Genomic DNA, 26,551 nt, shown 5'->3' with positions numbered 1-26,551 from the left:
GAAATGGATAGTTATATGAACTTATTTGCAGATGATGCCAAGCTGATGAGAAGGGCAGAAAATTTAAGTGACTGTATGGTACTGCAAGATTATTTAAATGAGTTAAATAGATGGAGTAAATCTTGGCAAATGAAATTCAGCTTAAGTAAATATAAAGTAATGGAGTTTTGTAAGAGTAAGAAAAGAATATAATATCATTATGAAATGGAAGGTGTGAAGTTAAAGAAGTCAAAAGAGGAAGTGGATTTGGGAGTAACAGATACTGAAAATTAGACTCCAGACAGACACATTGATAAAATTACTGGAGAGACGATGAATTTGTTAAAAAGAGTAAGAATGGCATTCTCATATTAGGATAAAGAAATGATAAAAAATTGTTGATTTCCATGATAAGACCGAGATTGGAATATGCGGCAGTGGTGTGATCTCCCCATACAAAGAGGAATATTAAAAAATTAGAAAGAGTACAAAGAGCAGTCACTAAGATGGTTCCGGAGTTGAGTAAATCGACCTATGAAGAGAGATTAAGAATGTTGGAAATTCCTGCCCTTGAAAATAGGAGAGAGAGAAAGAGAGGAGATTTAATAAACGTCTATAGAATGATAAATGGTATGGAAAATATGGACAAAGAAGGTTTTATAAATTTAGACACACATAGTACAAGGGGACACAATAAGAAGTTGAAGAAAGTTAACTGTAGAAGAAACATTAAGAAGTATAGTTTTCCTCACAGAAGTGTGAATAAATGGAATGAACTCAGTGAAGATGTCATAAATGCCAAAACTGTCAATGCTTTTAAGACCAAACTAGGTAGATATAGAGATAGGACACTATGAGATTACTCCCCTTCCATAAACCACAACTAGGTAAAATACACACACACACACACACACACATTGTAAAGAGATAAATTGGGAGGAGTGGAACACAAGAGGAGGAGAAGACTCATGGGGGAGATAAGGTTCTGAAACTGGCAATGAACAATATTATGACACAGTGGGTTGAGGAAAACACTAGATACAGAGGAGGAGAGGAGCCATCAAGACTTGTTTTGGTATTATCAAAAGAAACAGATATTATAGAAGACATGAACTATAGTTGTCCACTAGGAAAAAGCAACCATGTCATGATAAGGTATTGTATTAAAGAAAAAAGAGAGGAAAGTAGATGTGAAGATTATAAAAGTGAAAGATTTAATTATGGTAATTCAAATTTTGAACAAATGAGGAGATACTTTGGTGAAGCAGACTGGAGCACACTTATCACAGCAAGTAATGTGCAAAAGAAGTGGGAAGCTTTCATCAATATTTATGAAGAAGGAGTGAAAAGATATATACCAAAAGTAGAGACAAAGAGAAGATATAACAATGACTGGTATAATAGAAGATGTGAAATAGCTAGGGAGGAGAGGGAAACGGCATACAATAGATGGCGGAGAAAAAATACACAGGAGCTATGGCAAAACTACACAACTACAAGAAATGAATATGTAAGGGTTATTAGAGAAGAAAGGAAAAATTATGAGAAAGATGTTATGGACAAATGCAAAGAGGAACCAAAACTATCTTTCAGATATGTGAACAGCAAAATGAAAAATATAGAAGGAATAAGCAGATTGAAGGTGAAAGGTCAAATGTGTGAGGGTCCAGCTGAATTGGCAGAGATAATGAACAGGAGTTTTCAATCAGTATTCAAAAGAGAGTGAGATGAGTGAAGAAATGGGTCTGGGGGAAATCCAAGTGGGGGATGTGGAGGATGTCCAGAAACAGATGGAGGGACTAGACGTTAGGAAGGGCCCTGGACCTGATGGAGTGTCAGGATGGATACTTAAAGAGTGCAGTCAGCAGTTGACATGGGTAATATATAATATTATTGAAAGCTCCCTAATTGAAAGCAAAGTCCCAATTGAATAGAAGAGAGCCAACATAGTGCCAATATACAAAGGTGGTAGTAAAGAGGAGCCCTTAAACTATAGACCTGTGTCTCTAACAAGTTTGGTGTGCAAAATGTGTGAAAGATTGGGGAAGGATAAATGGATGCAGTACCTAGAAGGAAATGAAGTGATAATAAAGCAACAATTTGGATTTAGGAGAGGGAGATCGTGTGTTACAAACTTACTGAGTTTTTATTCTAGAGTGGTGGATATAATACAAGAAAGAGATGGATGGGCTGATTGTGTTTATTTAGACCTGAAGAAGAAATTCTTGTGGAAGTTGAAGCATAATGGTGGGCTAAGGGGGGACCTGCTGAGATGGATGGAAAATTTCTTGACAAACAGAGAAATGAAAACGGTGGTAAAAGATAAAAAATCGTCATGGAGGGAAGTCATAAGTGGAGTACCTCAAGGCTCAGTACTTGCACCAATCATGTTTGCAGTCTATATAAATGATATGACAAAGAGTGTGAACAGCTACATGAGCCTTTTTGCGGATGATGCAAAGTTGCTGAAGAAAATTGAGAGTGTAGAGGACTGTGGAACGTTACAAGAAGACCTGAACAAGATATCTGAGTGGAGTTATAGATGGGAAATGGAATTTAATTTAAAGAAGTGTATGGTAATAGAATTTGGAAAAAGTACAAGAAGAGTAAAAGGAAATTATTTGTTGAATGGTGTAAGGTTGAGTGGAGCAGAAGAGGAAAAGGATCTCGGTGTTACAGTGACTGGGAACCTGAGCCCGGAGAGACACATTAGCAAAATTACAGAAAGAAACCTAAAACTTGTTGAGAAGAATAAGGCAGGCCTTTGCATATATGGATGAAGAGATGGTCAGGAAGATGATCGTGTTGCTGATAAGACCTAGACTAGAATATACAGCAGTAGTGTGGTCGCCATACAAAAAAAGGATATAAGGAAGTTGGAGAGAGTTCAGAGAGCAGCTATGAAGATGGTACCAAGTATCAGGGACTTGTCATATGAAGAGAGACTGGAAAGGCTACATTTACCAACATTGGAAAAGAGGAGAGAAAGAGGAGACTTGATTGCGATATATAAAGCATATGAGGGAGTAGAGGAGGTGGACCGAAGCGACTTAATGGTCTGGGATACACAGGACACTAGAGGTCATGGGAAGAGACTGAAGAGGAGTACTTGTAGAAGAGATGTCAAAAAGTATAGTTTCCCTTATAGAAGTACTGATGTATGGAACAGTCTGGATGAGGAGATAATAAGTGCTGAATGTATACATGGATTCAAGGCTAAGTTAGATATTAAAAGATATGGAGATGGGATAGCACGAGCATAGCTCTTTTCCCATAAAGCACAACTAGGCAAATACACACACACACACACACACACACACACACACACACACACACACACACACACACACACATACATTGAATTGAAAGACTTAAGCTATGAAGAAAGACTTGAAGAGATGGGATTACCAACACTACAAGAGAGAAGAGAAAGAGGAGACCTGATATACAAATTAGTAAACAGTATAGAAAGAATAGACAGAAACTACTTGGTACTACAAATGGAGTAGGGAGAGAGACATACAAGGGAGGGCATGGGAAGAAAATAAAGAAGAGTGAATGTTTGAGTGGCATCAAGAAACACAGCTTCCCAGTATCGAACTATTGAAATCTGGAATGATTTGAAGGAAGAGGTGGTTTTGGCAAACAATGTACACATGTTTAAAGAGAAACTGGATAAATATGGATATGGAGACAGGACAAAATGGGCTTTGGCTCATGCCCTGTACAATACAACTAGGTAAATACACACACACACACACACGCACACATCAATATACAATGTGGCAAGCCAATGAACAATGAACAGGGTCTTGACCTGCACTTTGAAGAACCCTGATTTTGTCCAGATATTGCTAGCAGATGTTTCATGGAACCTGCACCTTGTCCATTATTTATTGATTGATTTATTTTATTTATTCTACAGTACAATTTGCCAGGTGATTACCCTTATTAAGTTTATGCGTACTGTATTGATGACATTTCTTTTTTTTTGGAGTCTCAGAAAATGAGCCTGCATCTTATGAGGCCAAGTTCATCTTTGGGACAGTAGTTAGTGGTAAGTCTGTGGCAACATTGGCCATTACATCAAACCCCAAACATCTTTGCACATGTAAAGAAAGTGATGGTCGCTTCTACACAATTCTATAATAGGTCGTACTTGCTAGTAATTCACATAAAATGACACCAGTCAAGAAGAAATTAAGTGATGATGCTTACATTGCATGTACCAAAACAAACTTAGGATCAGTTACACATCAAACCTGGCAACGTGCACAAGATTCATTGTATTTCTTAGTATGATGCCATTATTCCTTGAGGTAAGACACACCTTCATACAAATGAAATTGCACCTATCTTTTAGCATTCTTACCTCGCATACATGTTCAACAAAACTGGAAGCTAATGAAAAACTATTATTCTTTTTTAGAAAATAGCTTACTATCTAACAAATTTTATAAGTGAAGAGTGTCACAAGGTAGGGTGGCTTGTGGTGATGGTCTGTACTGATTACATGTTATAGAGAATAAGGTATATTTTCACACATCCTTATGCTTTGAAAATGTAATGAAATATTACAACTAGAATTATATATAGAATGATGATAAAAAAATGTGATGTACAAATTTTATTATCTCTCTGGGCTCTGACATTGTCACTCCCTATGCCATATTTGTTTACATCTTACAGTAGGATTGGTCTAAGAACCAGTGTTGGTACGTCCTAGCAAATATTAAAGTTTTTAAATGTAAAATATTGGAACCTAATAAGGATCTGAATACATATGAGAGGGCTTCAAATGTCAGGTGAAACCCTTCATATCATATTCAGAGCTTAAACCTGTTTTTTTTTTTTTTTTTTTTTTTTTTTCTGCCCAAACTGAGGTGTGTCTTATAAATCATCACATATGGTATACCTTACTTAGTGATCTTTATCCACCAATTTGCAATTTCACATGTATTACTGCTAACCAGTGTGCATAACTTGTCTCATATCTTTTTATCTTGTATTACCACCATGCCTCTCACATAATTCAATACCATCCTCACATTTTGCTGGGGTTGTTTACTTTACTAACATGTAACCATTTCATCATAATTTCATCTCAGGGTGCTGTTTTGATTAATTCATTTTCACTTATTTTACATTGAAGCTCCAGTCATGCTTTTGTTTCTGTCACTGCCCACTCTGCTTACCCCACAGACACCTCTCATGTAAGTTTATATACATCCATTTGGATCTGTTTGCAGGTCTCACTAGTACATGTGTTTGAAATGTATGGCCACCTGATTTAGACCAAATAATCAGTGTGATCTGTTTTTATGTGATCATATGTAACTTCATTTCTTTTTAATTGTCTTTTTGGTGAGCAAAGTATTGACAACATATGATTATTTTTACAAAATTTTTTTGTTCCTCAATACGTTCCAACAATAGCAACAGTACCAGTTTAGTATCTTCTGTTTTGTTTCTTTGCTGTAAAATGTTCCTGTCCTTCTTCTCTACAAAGTACTTAGATAGTGTTTCCTGCCAACTCTTCTGCCAGCATGTTGCCCAAGAGGTGGTGTGGGCACTCTAGTTTCTTATTCCATGAATAGCCTTCTGCATTACTCTGTATATCTCCTTACAGGGTCTATATATTTATCTACTAATGTATTTCTGTGTTTATAAGTATCAATCTGTTCACTTCTTTTGTGTATCCTTCTCACATCTTGTTCATATCTTTTCCAGATTGGCTCGACATACTTCTTGTGCAGAGTTGATCCAAAAATAACCATTGTAGTTGTATTTGATGCAAAAAAATCAGAAAAGGACAGTTATATTAAGGACTTCATATATGACTTAGCACTTCAGCTCAGGTGCAACAAGGTGTTTACTAATCTAAAACCCAAGTAAATTTTGTACTATATGTATGTACATACATACATAATGCATAAATAAATTCATACATGCATATATCCACATATGTAGTACTGCTGGCTGAGATACTGTAACAGGACTGATTGAGCAGTAGAGTCTCCTGTTCACACATCCTTGCACACTCAAATTAGAGAAGTAAAAAGTACTTCAGTTTCATCATACATTTCCTCTCACTAGGATATTACACTTGGCATATCAATCAGTTCCAAATGTTCTATACATACTGTACGTCATTATCTTCACCATCCAGTCAGTTCATAAGACACAGTACTGCTGGGATCCTAAACATTTTGTCTTTCTGTTCCATGTATGCATATCTCACTAGGATATTACACTTGGCATATCAATCAGTTCCAAATGTTCTATACATACTGTACGTCATTATCTTCACCATCCAGTCAGTTCATAAGACACAGTGCTGCTGGGATCCTAAACATTTTGTCTTTCTGTTCCATGTATGCATATCTCACTTATGCATATACAGTGGTGACCCTGGAATCCAAACACCCTATGTTCAAACAAATTGTAATCTTAACTTTTTTATTTATTTTTTATTTATTTATTTATTTATTATTATTATTATTATTATTATTATTATTATTATTATTATTAATATTATTATTATTATTATTATTATTATTATTATTATTATTATTATCATTATTTATTTATTTATTTATTTTTTATTTTACTCTAAAACCTGAAGACATTCAGAAACTGAACATCAGCATAGCGTTTAAGTTTGTTCATGGGTTTCCCCCACCTCTTCAACCGGCATCTTTGCACAACATTCATTCAATTTGTTGTTAGTTTACTTTGGGTTTTTGCCTGGATTTTTTTTATTTTATTTATTTATTTTACTTTATTTATTTTTTTTTTATCATCATCTTTGGGCATTCACAATGGATTTGTTAAGACAAAACACACACAGTTATAGGTAGATGTGGCAGCACCACTCTACTGTTTCATGATGGGTATGAGGACGAAACACACATACTCACACCATTCCAGATGCGGTGTTTCTGTTATTCTTATTTGATATTCAGGTAATTTACTCATCTTCTCTTCAGTGGCAGAACAAGGTGTGCAAAAACAGGGGGCATACAAGCAGGCTCCATAGTATTATATATATATATATATATATATATATATATATATATATATATATATATATATATATATATATATATATATATATATATATATATATATATATATATATATATATATATATATATATTATAAAACATGAAGTGTATGAAGACAGAAAGTAATTTCACTAATATTAGTAACAATAGATAATAAATGAGATTTATTTTTGCTGTTTATATTCTACTGCAAACATATTCTAGGCTTATCAATTTCCATAATAATGTAATAAGATAAAATTATAAATGCCTTCTTTAAGAATAATGAACTGCAGTGGTAGAACTGCTTGCATTATTTCAAGATTTCTTGTCAAGAGTCAAAACAACTGTGTAAGCACATGATTACAACACTAGATTCCTCCAAAGCTTCCTTAAAAGAAATTGCAGCCATTTCCTTTGTAATAATGTTCAGGAAAGGCATTGTCTGTAGATAGCATTCTTTGAGACAATGCTTAACAAGGGAATGTTCAGCAGTAGCTCCATGGAAAAGTGATCACACATCAGCTGTTGTGGAATGCAGTCAGTCTTTTGATTCATTTGTACTAGACACGCCTGCCACCAATCAACAGCAGCTTTGCTGGGATTATTCAAAGGGGTGCACTGTCCTGAAATGGGGGGACACAAGTGGGGAGGGGGCACTGCCTTAAAATGGTGGGGTGCATGTTCCCCACCATGGACCCCCACAGTTCTGCCATTGCTTCTCTTATGCTAATTATGTGTATTTGCAGTGAAAAGTGTCTTGAAAATGTGTTTTCATGTGGTTGAGAAACAGGTTATTCTTTTCCATTACTTGTTAAGAGGAAAATAGTTTTGGAATCCAAACTGTTTGCAATCTGAGCAGCCTCCTGGAACAAATTAAGTTCAGATTCTGAGTCACCACTGTGTGTGTGTGTGTGTGTGTGTGTGTGTGTGTGTGTGTGTGTGTGTGTGTGTGTGTGTGTGTATATATATATATATATATATATATATATATATATATATATATATATATATATATATATATATATATATATATATATATATATATATATATATATATATATATATATATATATATATATATATATATATATATATATACACACACACACACACACACACACACACACACAAGGTGTAATGCGAGTTTCTGCAAATACTGAAAGAGGTGAAAATGTTCTATACACATATGCATTTTAAGGCTTTGTTTACCTGTCAGAGAAGTTGAAAATGCATGGGACTCGCAGATGTGCTCTGTGTGTAGCTATGAGGTGATGGACAGATGGTTGCATTGTTGCAGCCTTGGAGGTGCCACTTGGTCAAATTATGAATGATTTAATCTTATTTTTTGCAAGCTGTAGAATATTACAGTATCTTATAACAAGATAAATGGTATTAAAAAGCATGTAATTTACTGATAAGCATTACATGACAACATCATTGCGGTGATTAAAAGTACTCCTGTAAAATGTTACGTGGTATCATCAATCAGGTGTTTTCAAGGTTGCTCGGACTCGGTCCCCCCCTTTTCCTTTGCTTCAATGATGTCACGTAGCATTTTACAGGAGTACATTTAATCATCACAATAATGTTGTGGTGTAATACTTATCAGTAAATTACATGCTTTTTAATATCATTTGTCTTACTATAAGATACTGTAATATTCCACAGCTTGCAAAAAATACGATTAAACCATTCATAATTTGACCAAGTGGCACCTCTGAGGCTATGACTGCAACCATCTGTCACACAGAGCACACCGATGAGTCCCATACATTTTCAGCTCCTCTGACAGGTAAACAAAGCCTTAAAATGTATATATGTATAGAACATTTTCTACTTTAAATGACACATTCTTTCACCTCTTTCAGTATTTGCAGAAACACACGTTACATCCTGTATATGCCATGTATTTTTAAGCAAATGTGATTATATTTGAGATATTTGAGAACTGCAATATTAGAAATTATGAAAAGTGGTTAAGTATTTTGCCAATTAACTGTAATGTTATTATGTTGTATTCTGTTGTTCTATCTCCATATATTTATTATTTTAATAAAGAAATTTTGTTACATAAGCTTTAATCTCACCACGCTGGCAATATAAGTTTGGCGGGGTGGTATCCATTGTCTGGGCCATGTGTGAGTGCCACATGGAGCTGCAGGAGTGGAACAGGTACTGAAATACAGTGACAGTATTCTTAGAAAGGGGCAGTGGCATGTGCCATCAGAATGTCCTATCACATTAGATTTCTTGATTCATCATTATTTCAGGTATCTTTTGAACACATAAGAACATAAGAAATAAGGGAAGCTGCAAGAAGCGACCAGGCTTACACGTGGCAGTCACTGTATGAAACACACCTACCTATTTCCATCTGCTATCCCCATCCATAAACTTGTCTAATCTTCTCTTAAAGCTCTCTAGTGTCCTAGCACTAACTACATGATTACTGAGTCCATTCCACTCATCTACCACTCTATTTGAGAACCAATTTTTTCCTATCTCCTTCCTAAACCTAAATTTTTCAAGCTTGAACCCGTTATTTCTTGTTCTACCCTGGTTGCTGATCCTAAGAATTTTGCTTACATCTCCCTTGTTATAACCCTTATACCACTTAAAGACTTCTATCAGGTCCCCTCTAAACCTACGTCTCTCTAAAGAATGTAAATTTAACAGCTTCAACCTCGCCTCGTAAGGAATACTCCTCATCCCCTGTATCCTTTTAGTCATTCTCCTCTGTACTGATTCTAATAGACCTATATCTTTCCTGTAATGTGGGGACCAGAACTGCACTGCGTAGTCTAGAACACTGTCTTTGGTGTTAATGTTCTAGAGCTGCTCAAATAATTTCTGCTACTGAACATCCAGGAACAACACAGTATCATGAAATGGGACAAAATTCCTCAGACGAATAAAGTCCTATGAGAAATAATTATTTAAAGTGTATATATATATATATATATATATATATATATATATATATATATATATATATATATATATATATATATATATATATATATATATATATATATATAATGGTAAAGATACAAAATACCGAAAACCACCATGCATGACTGTTTTGTTTTACTTCACACACACACACACGCACACACACACACACACACAGACCTCGGTAGGAAACTAGCATATAAAAGTAAAAAAAAAAAATAATAATAATAATAATAATAATAATATTATTATTATTATTATTATTATTATTATTATTATTATTATTATTATTATTATTATTATTATTATTATTATTATTATTATTATTATTATTATTATTATTATTATTATTATTATTTATTTTGTATATATCCAAAAAGAAAAATTTATTTATTTATTTTACTTTGCTGCTGATATCTATAAAGAGTGAAAATCGATTTTCAAGATAAGATACCAAGCTTCATATGTAGCTACAAGTTGTAATTTATACTCCAAATTAAATTAATATAGTTAGCTTGTGATTACAGCGTAGAGACAAACATCCCACAACTACAGCTCAGATACAAGCAACCCGCAACTACACCTTAGATATAGTACTTGTGATTAAGTCTAATGTGATCTATGGTCAATGTCACTTTGATCAAGGTGCCACAAAATTGTACGAGCTGGTATTCTCGATAGAGTTTTCCTAGCTGACATCTGTTTGTTGCAATGTTCCCTCGTCTGCTATCAAGCTCTGGATCTCGAATTCCTGCTGCTGAATATTGTATGAGTAGCTGGCTCTTTGTTAACGATGGTGGATTTGTAAACATGAATATTTCTATCGTTATTTTTTCCTAGTAATCGGTGGGGCTTTTCGCCATTATTCTTCTTATATACATGTGCCTAACCACCTTATTAAGCGTGGACTGAAGCCATAGTAGTCAAAGGGAACAGCATATAATTCACACAGTTATTATTAAAGAGTAAAGTGACAAGTAGCATCTGCGTCACTTGAAATCGTGGAACGGATGCGACACCGGACACGCCAGTCGCACTATCAGAATACCATTTGAAACCAACAAGACGTGTGCCTGTGTTGTTCTTAAAGCTTACTAAACTGTGCTATAAAGTGAGTTCAGCTTGAAAGAAGTACCATCTCCATTCGAGGCCAAGGCGCCCAATCACTCAACGCTCCTGACGACCCATGAAGTAAGGCGTGCTAGTGCGTGTTGCGTTGTGTTGTTTAAGTTCAGATTAACTAATCAGAGTCTGTATTTTTAAACGTTTCGGTGTCTTATTTCAACAATTTCAATGAGATGTGATGGAAATTACACTCTGTAACAAAATTTCACTTTTGTCTTGTCCTAAAATTTTGCTTTTGTGGTTAGAACAATGAATTTACATTTTTTGCCTTATTTCACTATAATATGGGTTATTACTGATTTTCATGTCAGGTAAAGATTTGCAAAATTTCAAGTGCTTATCTGATTGCTTTTGAAATGTTGTAAATAAGTTGAAACAATGAAAGAAAGAATATAAAGTGTTCTAAAGATTTTTAATTTTAATAAGATCATTCTTGAACTGACCAGATCTAGCAAGAAATTTCTCATATTTAGAAGAACTTGCTTACATTTCAGAAATCTCAAACCTTCCAGGATGTTCTATTCATTGTAAACATTTCCAGAATATTCTAGAACTTTCTAAAATACAGTAGGAATATGGAAAAGTATCAAAAATGTTCTATAATCTAGAAAAATTTTCTAAAATGATTCTGAATAATTTAAAGTAGGTTCAAGAATATTCTAAAAAAGATTGAGGACATTGTGGAACTCATTCTAGAAAGACTACGAATATTCTAGGATACTGCTTGACAATATAAAAGTAGGGGCTTGCAGACCACCAATCAGTTTTGCTTTGGTTGCCTGAGAAGACACATCACAAAAGGTGAAATGGCATCAAGAGGCTGCAATCATTCTCCAGATGCATTCTGCTACATATGTGGTCAATTCATCTAGACAAGAGTAAAGAAATTATCTGTAACAACATCTGGAAAAATGGTGAAGTTTAGCTGTTTTGAGGCAAAAAAAAAAAAAAAAAAAAAATTCTAAAAGCCATAAAGTTTGACAGGGATAATGGACATTTTCTATTGTTTTGCAATAAAAAAAAGTTGGAAAATAACATTTGTTTGTCAAAGACAAAAATCGTGTTACATTGTGAATTATTGGGTTTTCTAAGCGTGTTTTCATAATTCTCTTGATAGTGAGACATCCCCAATGTTAAAGACACCCATAAGAACCCAACTATATAGTCATCTATCAGTCATGAATGTACTACCGATTCATGTCCTATTAATATTATTCCATTTCAAGATACAGATAATGTTAGAAAGTGAAACAGAAATAAAAGACGAGAAATTCAAAGAAAGGAAGGAAAATAGGAGGAAACAAAAGTGGAAAAATTAATACCTTAATCAATTCGTATCTCGTGGAGGTTAGCAAAAGGAAGGGACAACTTGCTACATATTCAGCGATAGAATGGACGGCTGCAGTGCAGCTAAATAAAGTGATATCCATATCACTAATATTGATCTTAAAGCTAATAAGTGATATCCACTTATCAGCTTTACTGTGACCTTGACTGATATATTCTTCATGAGTTTTATTAATACCCATGTTTCCTGTGGACCACGTTCTCAAAGGTTTCGACGTCATGATTATTTTAACAGCCTGTAAGGGAATTTATTCGATATTTCAAGGATGTTTCGTGATTATAGTGAGAGTTTAGTAGGATTCTGCACCATCAATGAAAAAAAAACCTATGATAATTCGATTAATTACCTTTGGCTTTTGAGAAATATTTTTGTGAGAGAGCAGTGTCTCAAAATACGAACCTTTTTTCAGACAGTTTTCCTGCATTTGGGAAACAAACGATATTTCCCAATTTTCTCGAAGATATTATGGTTCTAGAATTCTTTAACCATTTCCTTCAATAAGGTTTAACCAAGATTTACTGTCTCGCACTTACATTTGTTCCGTTCTTTGCAGGAGCAGCGAAGTGGTCTAAACTCTCCAACAGATCTTCGGAACAAGAAAGGATTTCGATGTCAACGTTGAGCAAGAAATCACCCTTACCCAGCAACGTGACTATGGGACTTCATGAAGGGACGCTCCACCTCCGTCGTAAAGGAGCTCTGAAGAAGGTAACTGATTGATCGTGATTTCCATTTTCTTAAAGCTGACATTTCTCTTTAATGCCACTCTTCAATATAATACTTGCTGACAAACACAGGAGAAAAAGCAAGGCTTATAACCTAGGATAGATTTAATAGAAAACTCAGTAGAATAGAATATATTTAAAGGAAATACTGTACTAGGAAAATCACCATTACGACCACACGTTTGTCGAGAACGCCACATCTAGCATCTAGTTCTCCAGACGAACACTGGCCCGTCGACTATTTCAATAAGAATGATAACAACAAATGGGAAAGCTGCGTCCTGCCTGCCTAAAATTGGAACGCAGTTCAAGACCAGTGCATGAAATTATAGTGAATCGGAAGTGCTTTGTTATTTGACCGACCATAACATTATACTCCCTTCTTAGTTGTGACTCGGTCAAGTAATGGAGCGCTTCCTATTCACGCCTGTTTGCCAGTGACTAATAAACGCTGGAATTTCTAGTGTACGTGTTTAATCTTCCTCCCCTACTTTGCTTAACTAGTTTAATTTTAAGAAGAAGTTCCAGCCAGGCAGGGCCACTTGCTTCCATTTGCTGTTATCATTTATACCAAAATTGTCGATGAGAGAGAGAGAGAGAGAGAGAGAGAGAGAGAGAGAGAGAGAGAGAGAGAGAGAGAGAGAGAGAGAGAGAGAGAGTACCATAGTATGGAAGAAAAGAAATAAGCTCTGATCTACCGCTGATTCCATGCAAGCACTACACGGGGATCTTTTATGCCTTTGTATGGACTGTGACTATGGGTCTTCACATACATCGCCTATAAACTCTCAAGGTTAAGAATCAGGATAGGACCAGAAATAATGGGTTCAAACGATAAATTTTACGTCTCTCTCTCTCTCTCTCTCTCTCTCTCTCTCTCTCTCTCTCTCTCTCTCTCTCTCTCTCTCTCACACACACACACACACACACACACACACACACACACACACACACATACCACCACCACCACCACCACCACCACCATAATCAAGAATTGCATAACATATTCAAATGGGTAACCGCAAATAAATCAACAGTAAACATTAATAAAACTAACTTCATATTGTTTCAAAGCCGCTCTGTTGTCAGTAATTTCGGAACAGTTTCCTATGGAGGTTGTGAGCTAAATCGTGTTTCTTCTACAAAATTCTGAGGAGTTATTACAGATGAAAATTTAAATTGGAAAAAGCATATACAGTCGGTGTATTCAAACTTATCAAAAACTTGTGGAACTTTATTCAGAATTAGGAACAATCTTACAACTGAAGCCTTACGCAGCTTATGTTATTCATTATGTTATCCGTACCTTATTTACTGTTCATCGATCTGGGGCTGTACTTGGCCTGCAGTTGTGAATGATGTCTATGTAGCACAAAAGAAAACAGTAAAAACCATTGCATTCAAAGGTAAATATGATTCCACCGACTTACTGTTTAAGGACTTAAATATACTAACTTTCGACCTCTTAAAGAAATTTTTCATAATGCTGACCATATATAAAAATGTTAATGGTAATGATCCTAATAACATAATATTTAATGTATTCCACCATAGCCAAGGTACCCGAGGAAATCATCTTAATCTCATTTGCCCACAAGCAAGAACTAGTCTGTATAAATTTTCAGTACCCTGTGTTGGTCCTAAAGTATGGAACGTATTGCCTGATTATATAAAAAAAAAAAGTTATAATTTAAATATTTTCAAAAGTAAAATGAAAAAGTTCCTATATAATAATCTAGGTCAAAACTGAGATCTGTAATAAAGTTTTAGTATTTTTTATACATTTGAATTATGAAGCTTATTACAAACATATCTTATCTTAAGGATATTAGCTCCTAAAAAATGGTGCAATAATATTATTTATTTTCTATTGTTCTATATGATTTATATTGTTGCCCTACCCTCTATATAAGTTGCATTCATGTGTTTATCACTTCTCTGTCCGCTAGGGAGCCTCGACTCAGCGGGCTAGTGCCCGATGTAATGCTACTTCTCTGTGAAAAAAAAAAAAAATGCTATTCTGGGCAATAAACAATCAATCGATCAATCAACGACCACCACCACCACCACCAAGCACGCATAGATGGGTGGTCGGCGGGCATAAAGGCACGCCGTGATATCAGGATCCTATCAAGAAACGGATACCCTGTAATATTACTTTATTATTTATTTATTTTTTTTCATGCTAAAAATAAATAAATAATTGTAATAGATATCGCTGATGTAAAGTTGTACGAAACATTTTTCTTGTGACCTAAAGTTAGAAGTGCTGATTGAATATCAATGTCAAGCTCCGTTCTTCCCGTGACGTAAGAGTGACGTATAATGATAATAATAGAAGCAACAACAATAATAATAATAATAATAATAATAATAATAATAATAATAATAATAATAATAATCGGTTTATTAATCTTGCAGCCTTGCAGCTGAAAAAATTCGCATATCACATAGTATCATACTAACATATATACTACGTCTTAAGTATACATTAACCCCAAGGAGTTATCTTACAATGTGATACTGTGGGTGCCAGATGGCGCCAGTCAACCTAGTAGACTTGGCCCGGGATGAACAGGGATCTTATCTTATCTTATGTTTTTTTTTTTTTTCTCAAAGTATCTCCTGTGTACTATTTTCATTATTTATGGTAAATCACAATTACTAATCACATGACTCATAGAGGAATTAGGGCAAAAATGAAAACTTTTACTGAAGATTTGCGCACAACTCTCCACAATGTTTTGGGCGAGGCATGCCCACCAGAACCGCCTAATGGCTTCAGTCTCCACTGAAGAGTGGTATGCGGGAGGATTTCTCCCTTATATCCTTCCTCCAAGATAGCTACCACGATTTGAATGTCTCCCTCATAAATTTACATACGGGTGACTGGGATCTGATTGAGTAGTGGTGGTGGTGGTGGTGGTAGTAGTAGTAGTAGTAGCAGTAGTAGTTATTCTACAGTATAAGTTATCTTAAACATCATCATCATCAATATCATGATCAAGACAACTACACTTCGACCTATCCTCCTCCCGCAGAGCAAGGAGTATTACGCTACACTGGTCGCCACCTCTTATAATGGCGTGGCGCGGCTCGAGTGCTATGAGAATGAGAAGCATTCGCTGTCCCTGCAACCCACCTTCATGGTGCTGGGTTCCGATGTGGTGAAGGTGGAGAGGATTACATTGCCAGAGAAAGAAATGAGGAATGCTTTCCTGGTGAGTGTCCCCTTGTAATTGTTTGCCGGTTGCTTGATACGCACACTAAGTGGCTTCCAGCTCGTGACTGACAACGGTATACGGACATACGTGAGTGACGTGAGTGTATGCTGAGTAATATGTTTGTATTTGTAGATGTTATTTACATATGTTATTTTTGCTTTGCAGATCAGCACCAGGAATCAGCATTACACGTTCTTTGTCAGCACTTCCCGTGAATGTGACATATGGGTGGAGGTAAGCCCTTACGTACAATATAATATAACTGGATATAAATGATTTTGTAATGAACAAAGCATAGTGAAAATTATACGTAAATATTTAATGATTTTTTTTTTCAATGCTTCCATTATAAAATAAAAGATTTGTGTCACGTTCACAGTACCAACATTGTGTACTTATATCAGTACTTTTAAGAGTGCACCAGCTTGAATTTCATGTATATATGGGCATATGGCAGGAATCAAACTTAAAATATAATGAGTAACTTTTGCTTCCTCAGGCTCTCCAGAAGACATTGTTTGAAGGCGTACAGGGTCCAAGGCACACTTTATTGAAGGACAAGATTAGTTCCACTGCAGTCAATGAAGTCTACGAATCTGTTGGTAACGGCAAGACGCGTAGCATTATTATTAGATATAAACAAATAAATACTCTCAAGACTGTAAGCAAAGCACAATGGATCCTCACTGCCCAGGAATATATAATTTGCATTTTGATTCACGCCTGCAGTGAAATGTAAATATTTGACATTCATATTTGTATCAATAGCGGTATAAGAAGTTAAAACACTAGCAAATTTAAGAACTCTTATCAGTTCTATGTTTTATGATTACTTATGTTGATAAAGTAAATGAAAGCTTTTCACTTGCATGTTTTCAGTTTTTGTGGCATTGCTGAAATTTCTTAAAATGAAGATAAGTGATTTCTGAAAATGCTCACACCACCATATGACAGTTTCCCTTCAGAAGTCTGAATTCCTGGTGAGGAGTGATGAAGCCACCCAAGCCAGGTTGGGCGTGTGTGGGAGCATCAAACTGGTGGTGGAAGATGAGAGCATCTCCCTCATCACCCCTTCTTACAAAATGATTGTGCGATGGAGTTTAAAGGATATCCGAAAATTTACAGTGACAAGTGAAACTTTCTCCTTGGAGGCTGGCAGGAAGAGTGCCTTAGGGGAAGGTGTTTTCACTTTCCTCACTGAGGAGGTAAAATATGAATTGGAATTAAGGAAAATGATCATACATTTCAGTATTTGATTTTAGGTTAAGAATCTGATTAGAAAAAAAAAAAAAAATAAATAAATAAATAATATATATATATATATATATATATATATATATATATATATATATATATATATATATATATATATATATATATATATATATATATATATATATATATATATATATATATATATATATGTTATTAATGTGGAGACATTGTATTACAGTGTTGATACACTAATGTTTCTTAATTAGATAAAGTTGGATAGTAGTTTCTGCACTATATGTTCTATCATTCCATCATATGAATATGGATCTGAAAGATATGTAGTATTCCAGATAGCAATCTTTAAATTCATGCATGACTACTGTTGATGTCAAGTGTAAGTGAATCTCCTTTTTCTCACCACATCCTTTCTGGTAATCAGGCTGACTGTATCAACCAATTAATTGACATTAAGAAGAAAGTGATGAAAGAAAAAAATGAAAGAACAAAACATCTTCCTAAGCCACAGACATTGGCACCACCACCAAAGTCACAGACATTTTCACCACCACCAATCCAGTATGCTTCAAGAACAGGGAATCCCAATCCATGCAGTGATGCAACCTATGAATCCCTTGAAGAGCTGATGATATCCTCCAATACCAAACAAAGACCAACTCCTACAGGCAATGTATGTATATGGAATGTATGTGTATTTATCTAGTTGTATTTACCTTGTCGTGACATACGGAAAGGGAGCTATGCTTGTGTTGTCCCATCTCTATTATCCCAAAATCTGTCCATCTTGAAATTATGTATTGTTGTTGCTTCAGCTGCTTCTCTGTCCAGTGCATTCCAACTTTAACAGTTCTATTTGGAAAACTGTGCTTCATGATGTCCTTCTTGCATATGCCTTTCTTCAATATCTTCCTGTGCCCCTTCATGGTTTGCTCATCCCACACTATCAGGTTCTCTTTATCAACTTTCTCCAATCTTTCCATCAATCAAAACATTGCAATCAAATCCCCACTTGCTCTCCTCCGCTCCAGGGACATTAGGTTCAGTCTTAACAATCTTTCCTCATGAGAGGTCTCTCAAACCTAGGACCATTTTGGTTACAGCTTGTTCTATCCTCTCCAGCTTTTTAATGTCCTTCTTCAGACTCAGTGACCAAATCACTGTTGTGTATTCTAACCTTGGACATATCATAATCTCAATAATCTTCATCATATCCTTGTCAGTGTATAAAAATGCCACTCTTATGTTCTTAAGAAGAAGTATGTGTGTGTGTGAGTGTGTGTGTGTGATTCACCTATGGTTGTCTGCTGGTCACCCAGCCAGCTGTTCCCCTATGGAAAGAGCTCAAAGCTAGTGTGTGTGTGTGTGTGTGTGTGTGTGTGTGTGTGTGTGTGTGTGTGTGTGTGTGTGTGTGTGTGTGTGTGTGTGTTTGCTCATCTAGTTGTGATATATATGATTCCAGCTAAGCTAATATAGGTTATATTTTCATGACATTTTTAATTTTTTAAACTCTTGACTATCTTTTGGTAACAACCCCTCTACCTGCATGTCATAAGGAGCACCAGTGATCCTCTTTAGGAATTCACATTTTATACTTTTTTTTTTTTTCACCAATGTACACACATTAAAAAAAATATTGTTACACATTCAGCACAAAACAAACTGACGCCAAGAATAAATTCATTGATAACAGGCTACTCTTGTTCATATACTTGCATGTGATGGGTACGGTGAGTGGCATTCATAAATGAAGCAATAGGGTTTGAGCTGCCACACTAATGCTTCGTGAAACACAGGCAGAACCTTTGTCAAACATGCTTACTAAACCTTCCGACACTACTGGGTTGTTCAGTGTGAAACCCATTGGACCCCACTGTAATGATACTCTTTTGAGTGTGTGTACATTTTTATCCCCTTTTTCTTTTGTTACCTGTTGTAAGAAAAGATTTCTGTTAGCCACATGTTTTCTTCTCTTTCTTTCTGTGAGAATCTTCTTTCCTTTCTCCCATCCTATAGAATCCAAAACTTTTGCTAATTTCTTTCCAAGGGTGCATGGGGGTCTTATGCCTGATATTTTTGTCAGTTTTTTATGCCTTCACAATTTACTTATGCATACTTCATTCTTTATCTTATGATGAACACTGATGCTCATCCATGTACAGTACCTACAGTTACAACTCACTTATGTGTTCATTACCTACTTTCATTTATCTTGTATGATTTTTTATTTTTTATTTATTATTTATTTTTTTATTATTATACTGTAGTATCACCTTACTGTCTCAGTCTATTCTTTTACATTTACAAATTTTTCTTCATTCTCATCTGTATTTCCATATGGATCTTGTATCACTCAGCCCATTTCCAAGGCATGGCATTGGCTTCACATATAAATAACTTAAACACATTCTACTGCAATCGGCTGAGAATTTAAAAAAAATCAAGTAATTCATACCATTGGAGAAATCCATATCCTTCCACTAAATCATCCATTAGCTATCTATTTTTGTTACTTCTATCACTTAGTCTCACACATTCACACTCATTCATTATATAATTTTATCAAAATCTATCTGGCTTACATATCAACCAAAGTGTTATATGGTTTAACACTTAATGTCTGCCACCTTCATCTTTTAGATCATGAGTTCTTCTACAGATATGCCTTCAGCAGCTGCCACTATCCAACCAAGATGGACATTCAACAGGTACACCAGTTGTTCCCACCAGATGTTGCTGGTCTTCACCAACCAGTCAGGACATCAGTTCATCTGCTGTAAATAATCATAAAACCCAAGTGATTACAGGTCAACAGATTATTGATCAAGTTCCAATTTATTCTGAACCAGAAATAATAACAAATGCCTGGAAGTCCCATGGGTATAATGGTAGTGATGGTGAAGGTGAGTGTTGGTCTTCATAAAACCAGAATGTCAAGATATTAGCTTAAATTTTTATCATAATAACAGATTTCAAACATCAGTGTCTCATTATTTACTAGAGTTATATTGTGAATACACATACTGTATATGGAACCTGTCCATAACCTGAGGTGTGTGTGTGTGTGTGTGTGTGTGTGTGTGTCTATATATATATATATATATATATATATATATATATATATATATATATATATATATATATATATATATATATATATATATATATATATATATATATATATATATATATATATATATATATATATATATATATATATATATATTATTTTATTTTATTTTATTTTATTTTATTTTATTTATTTATTTATTTATTTATTTATTTACTTTATTTTTTTTATGTAGGAGGGGCACCAGCCAAGGGCAACAAAATTACAAGCAAAGAAGGCCCACTCAGGTGCCAATTCCCAGAGTCAAAAGCAGTTGTCAAAAATGAAAGAATGAGTGTTGAAACCTCCCTCTTAAAGAGTTCAAGTAATAGGAGGGAGGAAATACAGAAGGAGGAAGGGAATTCCTGAGTTTATCAGAGAACAGGATGAATGACAGAGTACCAGTTAACTCTTGCATTAGAGAGGTGGTGTGCAGCAAGGCCATGGGTGCAGGGGAGGTTTGCAGTTAGCAAGATCAGAAGAGTTAGTATGAAAATAGTGGTAGAAGATAGCAAGAGATGCAATATTGCAGTGATGAGAGAGATGCTGAATACAGTTAGAGAAAAGGATTTGATAAGAAAAAAAGCTTCTGATTCCACCCTGTCTAAAAGATCTGAGTGAGTGAAACCCCCATACATGTGAAGCATACTCCATACATGGAGGGATAAGGTCCTTGTACAGATTTAGCAGAAAAAACTGGCAGAGATGACTCAGAACACCTAATTTTATAGAAGCTGTTTTAGCTAGAGATGAGATGTGAAGTTTCCAGTTAAGATTATAAGTAAAGGACAGACAGAGGATGTTCACTGTAGAAGAGGGGGACAGTTGAGTGTCATTGAAGAAAAGGGGATAGTTATCTGGAAGATTGTATTAAGTTGATAAATGGAGGAATTGAGTTTTTGAGGCATTGAGTAATACTAAGTTTGCTTTGCCCCAGTCAGAAATTTTAGAGAGATCAGAAGTCAGGCATTCTGTGGTTCTCTGCATGAACTATTTACTTCCTGAAGTGTTGGACATTTATGAATAGAAATGGAAATCAGCAGGGTGGTATCATCAGTGCAGGAGTGGATAGGGCAAAAAAGTTTGGTTTAGATCATTGATGAATAATCGGAAGAGAATGGGTGACAAGACAGAACCCTGTGGAACACTACTGCTAATAGACTTAAGAAAGGAACAGTGACTATCTACCAAAGCAACAATAGAACAGTCAGAAAGGAAACTTGAGATTAAGTTACAAAGAGAAGAATAGAAGCCATAGGAGGGCAGTTTCTAAATCAAAGTTTTGTTCCAGACTTTATCAAATGCTTTTGACATGTCTAAGGCAAGAGCAAAAGTTTCATCAAAACCGCTAAAAGAGGATAATCAAGACTTGGTAAGGGAAGCCAGAAGATAATCAGTAGGGCAACCTTTACATATATTTGGTTGTAAAGTGATAGATGTTCAAGAATCTTCCTGTTGAGGATAGATTTAAAAACTTTAGAGAGATAGGAAATTAGAGCAATAGGATGGTAGTTTGAGGGATTAGAACGGTCATCCTTTTGAGGAACAGAATGTAAGCAAACTTCCAGCAAGAGGGAAAGGTAGATGTTGATAGACAGAGCTGGAAGAGTTTGACTAGGCAAGGTGCAAGTGTGGAGGCACAGTTTCAGAGAACAATAGGAGAGACCTCATCAGGTCCATAAGCCTTCCAAGGGTCTAGGCCAGGGAGGGTATTGAAAACATCACTGTGAAAGATTTTAATAGCTAGCATGAAGTAGTCAGGGGGTGAAGGAGAAGGAGGAACAAATCCTGAATCATCCAAAGTAGAGTTTTTAGCGAAGGTTTGAGCAAAGAGTTAAGCTTTAGAAATAGATGAGATGGCAGTGGTGCCATCAGATTGAAATAAAGGAGGGAAAGAAAAAGAAGCAAAGTTATTGGAGATGTTTTGTGTAGATGCCAGAAGCCATGAGTGGATTTAGATCTTGAAAGACTTTGACATTTTCTATTAATGAAGGAATTTTTAGCTAGTTGGACAAAAGACTTGGCATGATTCCAAGTAGAAAAATAAAATGCATGGTATTCAGGTGATGGAAGGCTTAAGTAGCTTTTGTGGGCCACCTCTCTATCATGCATAGCTTGAGAACAGGCTGTGTTAAGCCAATTTGGAAGGTTTAGGTTGAGAGAAAGTATGGGGAATGTACGCCTCCATGCCAGACACTATCACCTCTGTTATGTGCTCAGCACACAGAAATGGGTCTCTGACATGGAAGCAATAGTCATTACAAGAAAAATCAGAATAATACCTCTTTAGGTCCCCCAGTTAGCAGAGGCAAAATGCCAGAGGCACCTCTGCTTTGGGAGATCCTGAAGAGGGATTGGAGGGATAGGACAATATAATGATATGAGGTTGTAATTGAAGGAGCCTAACAGAAAAGATAGGGTGACAGAATAAACAGAAAGATTAGAGGCTAAGAAAAGATCAAGAATGTTGGGTGTATCTCCAAGATGGTCAGGAATATGAGTAGGGTGTTGCACCAGTTGCTCTGGGTTGTGGAGGATAACAAAGTTAAAGGCTAGTTCACCAGGATGGTCAGTAAAGGAAGAGGAAAGCCAAAGCTGGTGGTGAACATTGAAATCTCCAGAAATGGATATCTTTGCAGAAGGGAAGAGAGTCAGAAATGTGCTCCACTTTGAAAGTTGAGTAGAATTTTGTGTAGTCAAAGGAATTTGGTGAGAGGCATACAGCACAGATAAATTTAGTTTGAGATTGACTCTAGTCGTAGCCAGATGGTGGAAAATTTAGAAGATTCAAAAGCATGGGAACAAGAGCAGGTCAAGTCATTATGCACATAGATACAACATCTAACTTTGGATTGAAAATGGTATGATCTATGACCTTTTGATGCCAAAAGTTGTAATCCCAGCTCTTTCCTTCATGAGAGCAGTGCATTAAAGCAGTACCTATGAAAACAATATTGTATTAATGTAATACAATAAAGGTGAAAAGACAGTAACAAAAATAAATAAACAAATGTATAATTTGTACTCACTAAAAGATGGAAAGGACATGAATAGTAACAGAGAGCAGAAGTAGTGAAAAATGGATAGAATTCTGAAAGAATAGAAGATGTTTGGATGAGCCATAGAAAATACTAAATAAATGAGGGAATTTATATTGTATTCATGGACACAGAGAAAGCACATGGCAAGAGTTAACCAGTATTCTCAATCATTCATCCCTTTCTCTGGTAAACTCTGGAACTCCCTGCCTGCTTCTGTATTTCCACCTTCCTATGACTTGAATTCCTTCAAGAGGGAGGTTTCAAGACACTTATCCACCAATTTTTGACCACTGCCTTGACCCTTTTACGGGACTGGCATTTCAGTGGGCATTTCTTTTATTGATTTTTGTTGCCCTTGGCCAGTGTCCTTCTTACATAAAAAAAAAAAAAAAGGAATCATTTGGCCATTCATTCTTCTATCTGTGCATACAGAATTACACATGTATATTAGATTCATTGGTGCTTTCCAAAAATTCAAGTATCTGAATTCAGGTCCTATGCCAGATAATATGTCATGATTAGTATGAGAATTTTTTTAAATATTAGAAAGTTAGTGGCTTTGATTAAACAGTAGTAGTAAAATTCTCTTCATGCTTTGTAATGCATTGCTTACCAATCTCTTGTTGCCACAGAGTCACTCTTGTACAGCAACCTGGAGTTCACCCAAAATCAAAAGGTAGGAAAAATTGTATTATGTCCCTTTGCTGAATTTTATGTGTACACAGATATATTGATAGGTCTTGAGATACACATACTATACATTCATGCATACAAACATATCATATTCATACATAGTCCATATAAACAACTTTTAATATAGCTAGCCATCTCTTCAACATGAGTGATGGCACTCAAGAAGAAACATAATGCTGCACACAGTCTTTTCACTTGCTCTTGCACTGCACATTTTAGCCACACATTGTGCAGTCAATGCCATTGTTTTTCATACAACCTTAACTTTTTATTCATTCTAATTGATCTACATCTCTGCCACAATAAGATGTAATCACAATAATCAGTTTTCTTATTTTATTTATACAGCCTTTTAAATTCCCTACTTTAACAAATGCTAATGCACACACACACACACACACACACACACACACACACACACACACACACACACACACACACACACACACACACACACACACACACACACATATATAATTATGTTGTTATTCACAGGAGGAAAATCACTACTGGGTTGGTGGGGCAGCAAGGGCTTCTGTGGATGTGAGACAGGAGAAACAAGACATTCAAGAGGAGAGCCTTTATGCAGTAGTTGATCTTTCAAAGAAACATAAAAATAAGTAGATCTGTCAAGCGGATTTGAATTGTTTCAAGCTAATTTTGAGTACTATTTCAATTACTCAAGTGTCTGAAAGGTAAGATATTGAATATTAATTATGCTTCCTATCATTGTTATTCATTATACTCAATAAGTCAGGGCAAATTAAATTGACACCCATCTGAATCACTCATTTATAGTCCATCTTGAGATATTCAATTTCTGAATACCTCATTAAGTTGTGTGTTTGTTGCATACATAAGTAAGACTAGTGAAAAAAAAAAATTGCTTCAACAAGGCAGATCCTTATGTACAGTGTTGTAGTTGTCTTACAACCATAATCCATTCCAAAATCGCCATCCGAAGCAGTTGAAAGTGTATGAGACTCACGGATGTGCTACGCATGTAGCTATGAGGTGACTGACAGACGGTTGCATTGTCGCAGCCTTGGAGGTGCCACTTGGTCAAATTATGAATGAATCTTATTTTTTGAAGGCTGTGGAATATTACAGTATCTTATAACAAGACAAATGGTATTAAAAAGCATGTAATTTACCAATAAGCATTACACAACAACATTATTGCAGAGATTAAAAGTACTCCTGTGAAATGCTATGTGGCATCATCACTCAGCTGTTTTCAGGGTCATTCAGACTTTTCCCCCCCTCTCCTCCCTTGCTTCAATGATGTCGCGTAGCATTTTACAGGAGTACTTTTAATCACTGCAATAATGTTGCCGTGTAATGCTTATCAGTAAATTACGTGCTTTTTGTTACCATTTGACTTGTTATAAGGTACTGTAATATTCCACAGCTTGCAAAAAATAAGATTTAACCATTTGTAATTTGACCAAGTGGCACCTCTGAAGCTACAACAATGCAACTGTCTGTCCATCACCTCATAGCTACACGCAGAGCACACCCATGAGTCCCATACAGCCAAGGTGGCTGATTCACAACATCTATAGCTCACAAATTATTTATCCAGAAAGGATTTATTGAATGAACTTAATGCCATAGAATTCATCAGAAGATACTATTTAGACAGTGCAGGTATCATCTTTGTCACTGATCTAGTGAGAGAAGTCTTACAGAAGGATACAGAAAGGAGCAACCCACTTACTGCCAAAATGAAGATAGTCATAACACTTAGACATCTTGCTGCTGGGAAAAGTTACTGGAAAAATGCAGTTGTGCAGTAATGATGGTGTTGGAGGTCATCAAGAGAGCCACAGGTGGCTCAGGATAACCCCTGAAAGCCGAAAACTCTTTGTTTACATTGAAGCTTTTCAGCAGGATCACAGTTACCTTATTTCAAAGATTGAATTACTGTCTTACGCTCTGTCTCTCCTCGAAGAATATAAAAACAAAATAAATATTTATAGAAACTATAAATTTGTAAGAAATGGCACCTTTACTATGTCTTTTGATATATGGAATCAAGTAACTTTGTTCTTGAACCAAATTATGTTACCAAAA

The 26,551-nt window shown here is 35.5% G+C and overlaps 2 protein-coding genes across 10 annotated transcripts in view; both read left to right on the top strand.

Annotated features, from left to right (window-relative positions):
* LOC135114245 (KICSTOR subunit 2-like) overlaps positions 1 to 16,359 on the top strand; it is a 25,360-nt gene extending 9,001 nt beyond the window's left edge. For 8 of the 9 annotated variants that reach the window (XM_064030038.1, XM_064030041.1, XM_064030039.1 and 5 more), the window contains one exon: positions 5,710 to 7,968. In XM_064030038.1, coding sequence (XP_063886108.1) covers positions 5,710 to 5,874 — 165 coding nt within the window. In that variant the 3' untranslated portion in view covers positions 5,875 to 7,968. Of the gene's footprint in view, positions 1 to 5,709; positions 7,969 to 13,006; positions 13,162 to 16,219 lie in introns of those variants that run through there. The other variant, XR_010275467.1, reaches the window with a different exon arrangement.
* On the top strand, positions 13,108 to 26,551 carry LOC135114413 (docking protein 4-like). The gene is made up of 9 exons (XM_064030316.1): positions 13,108 to 13,161; positions 16,220 to 16,399; positions 16,568 to 16,636; positions 16,902 to 17,004; positions 17,357 to 17,607; positions 18,057 to 18,305; positions 20,292 to 20,535; positions 24,415 to 24,458; positions 24,971 to 26,551. Exons 1-9 carry the CDS (start codon positions 13,108 to 13,110, stop codon positions 25,097 to 25,099), a joined length of 1,323 nt encoding a protein of 440 aa, XP_063886386.1. The 3' UTR covers positions 25,100 to 26,551.

This window comes from Scylla paramamosain, chromosome 27, assembly GCF_035594125.1.
Source record: "Scylla paramamosain isolate STU-SP2022 chromosome 27, ASM3559412v1, whole genome shotgun sequence".
In the NCBI taxonomy this organism is placed as follows: domain Eukaryota; kingdom Metazoa; phylum Arthropoda; class Malacostraca; order Decapoda; family Portunidae; genus Scylla; species Scylla paramamosain.
This window is presented reverse-complemented; position numbering and strand designations above follow the sequence as displayed.

Bases quoted from the DNA above. Each gene is read 5' to 3' on its own strand.
- LOC135114413 (XM_064030316.1), top strand. From the start codon at position 13,108: ATGGGACTTCATGAAGGGACGCTCCACCTCCGTCGTAAAGGAGCTCTG. The intron at 16,400-16,567 runs GTGAGTGTCCCC...TTTGCTTTGCAG, and splicing joins AAATGAGGAATGCTTTCCTG to ATCAGCACCAGGAATCAGCA. The intron at 24,459-24,970 runs GTAGGAAAAATT...TGTTATTCACAG, and splicing joins AGTTCACCCAAAATCAAAAG to GAGGAAAATCACTACTGGGT.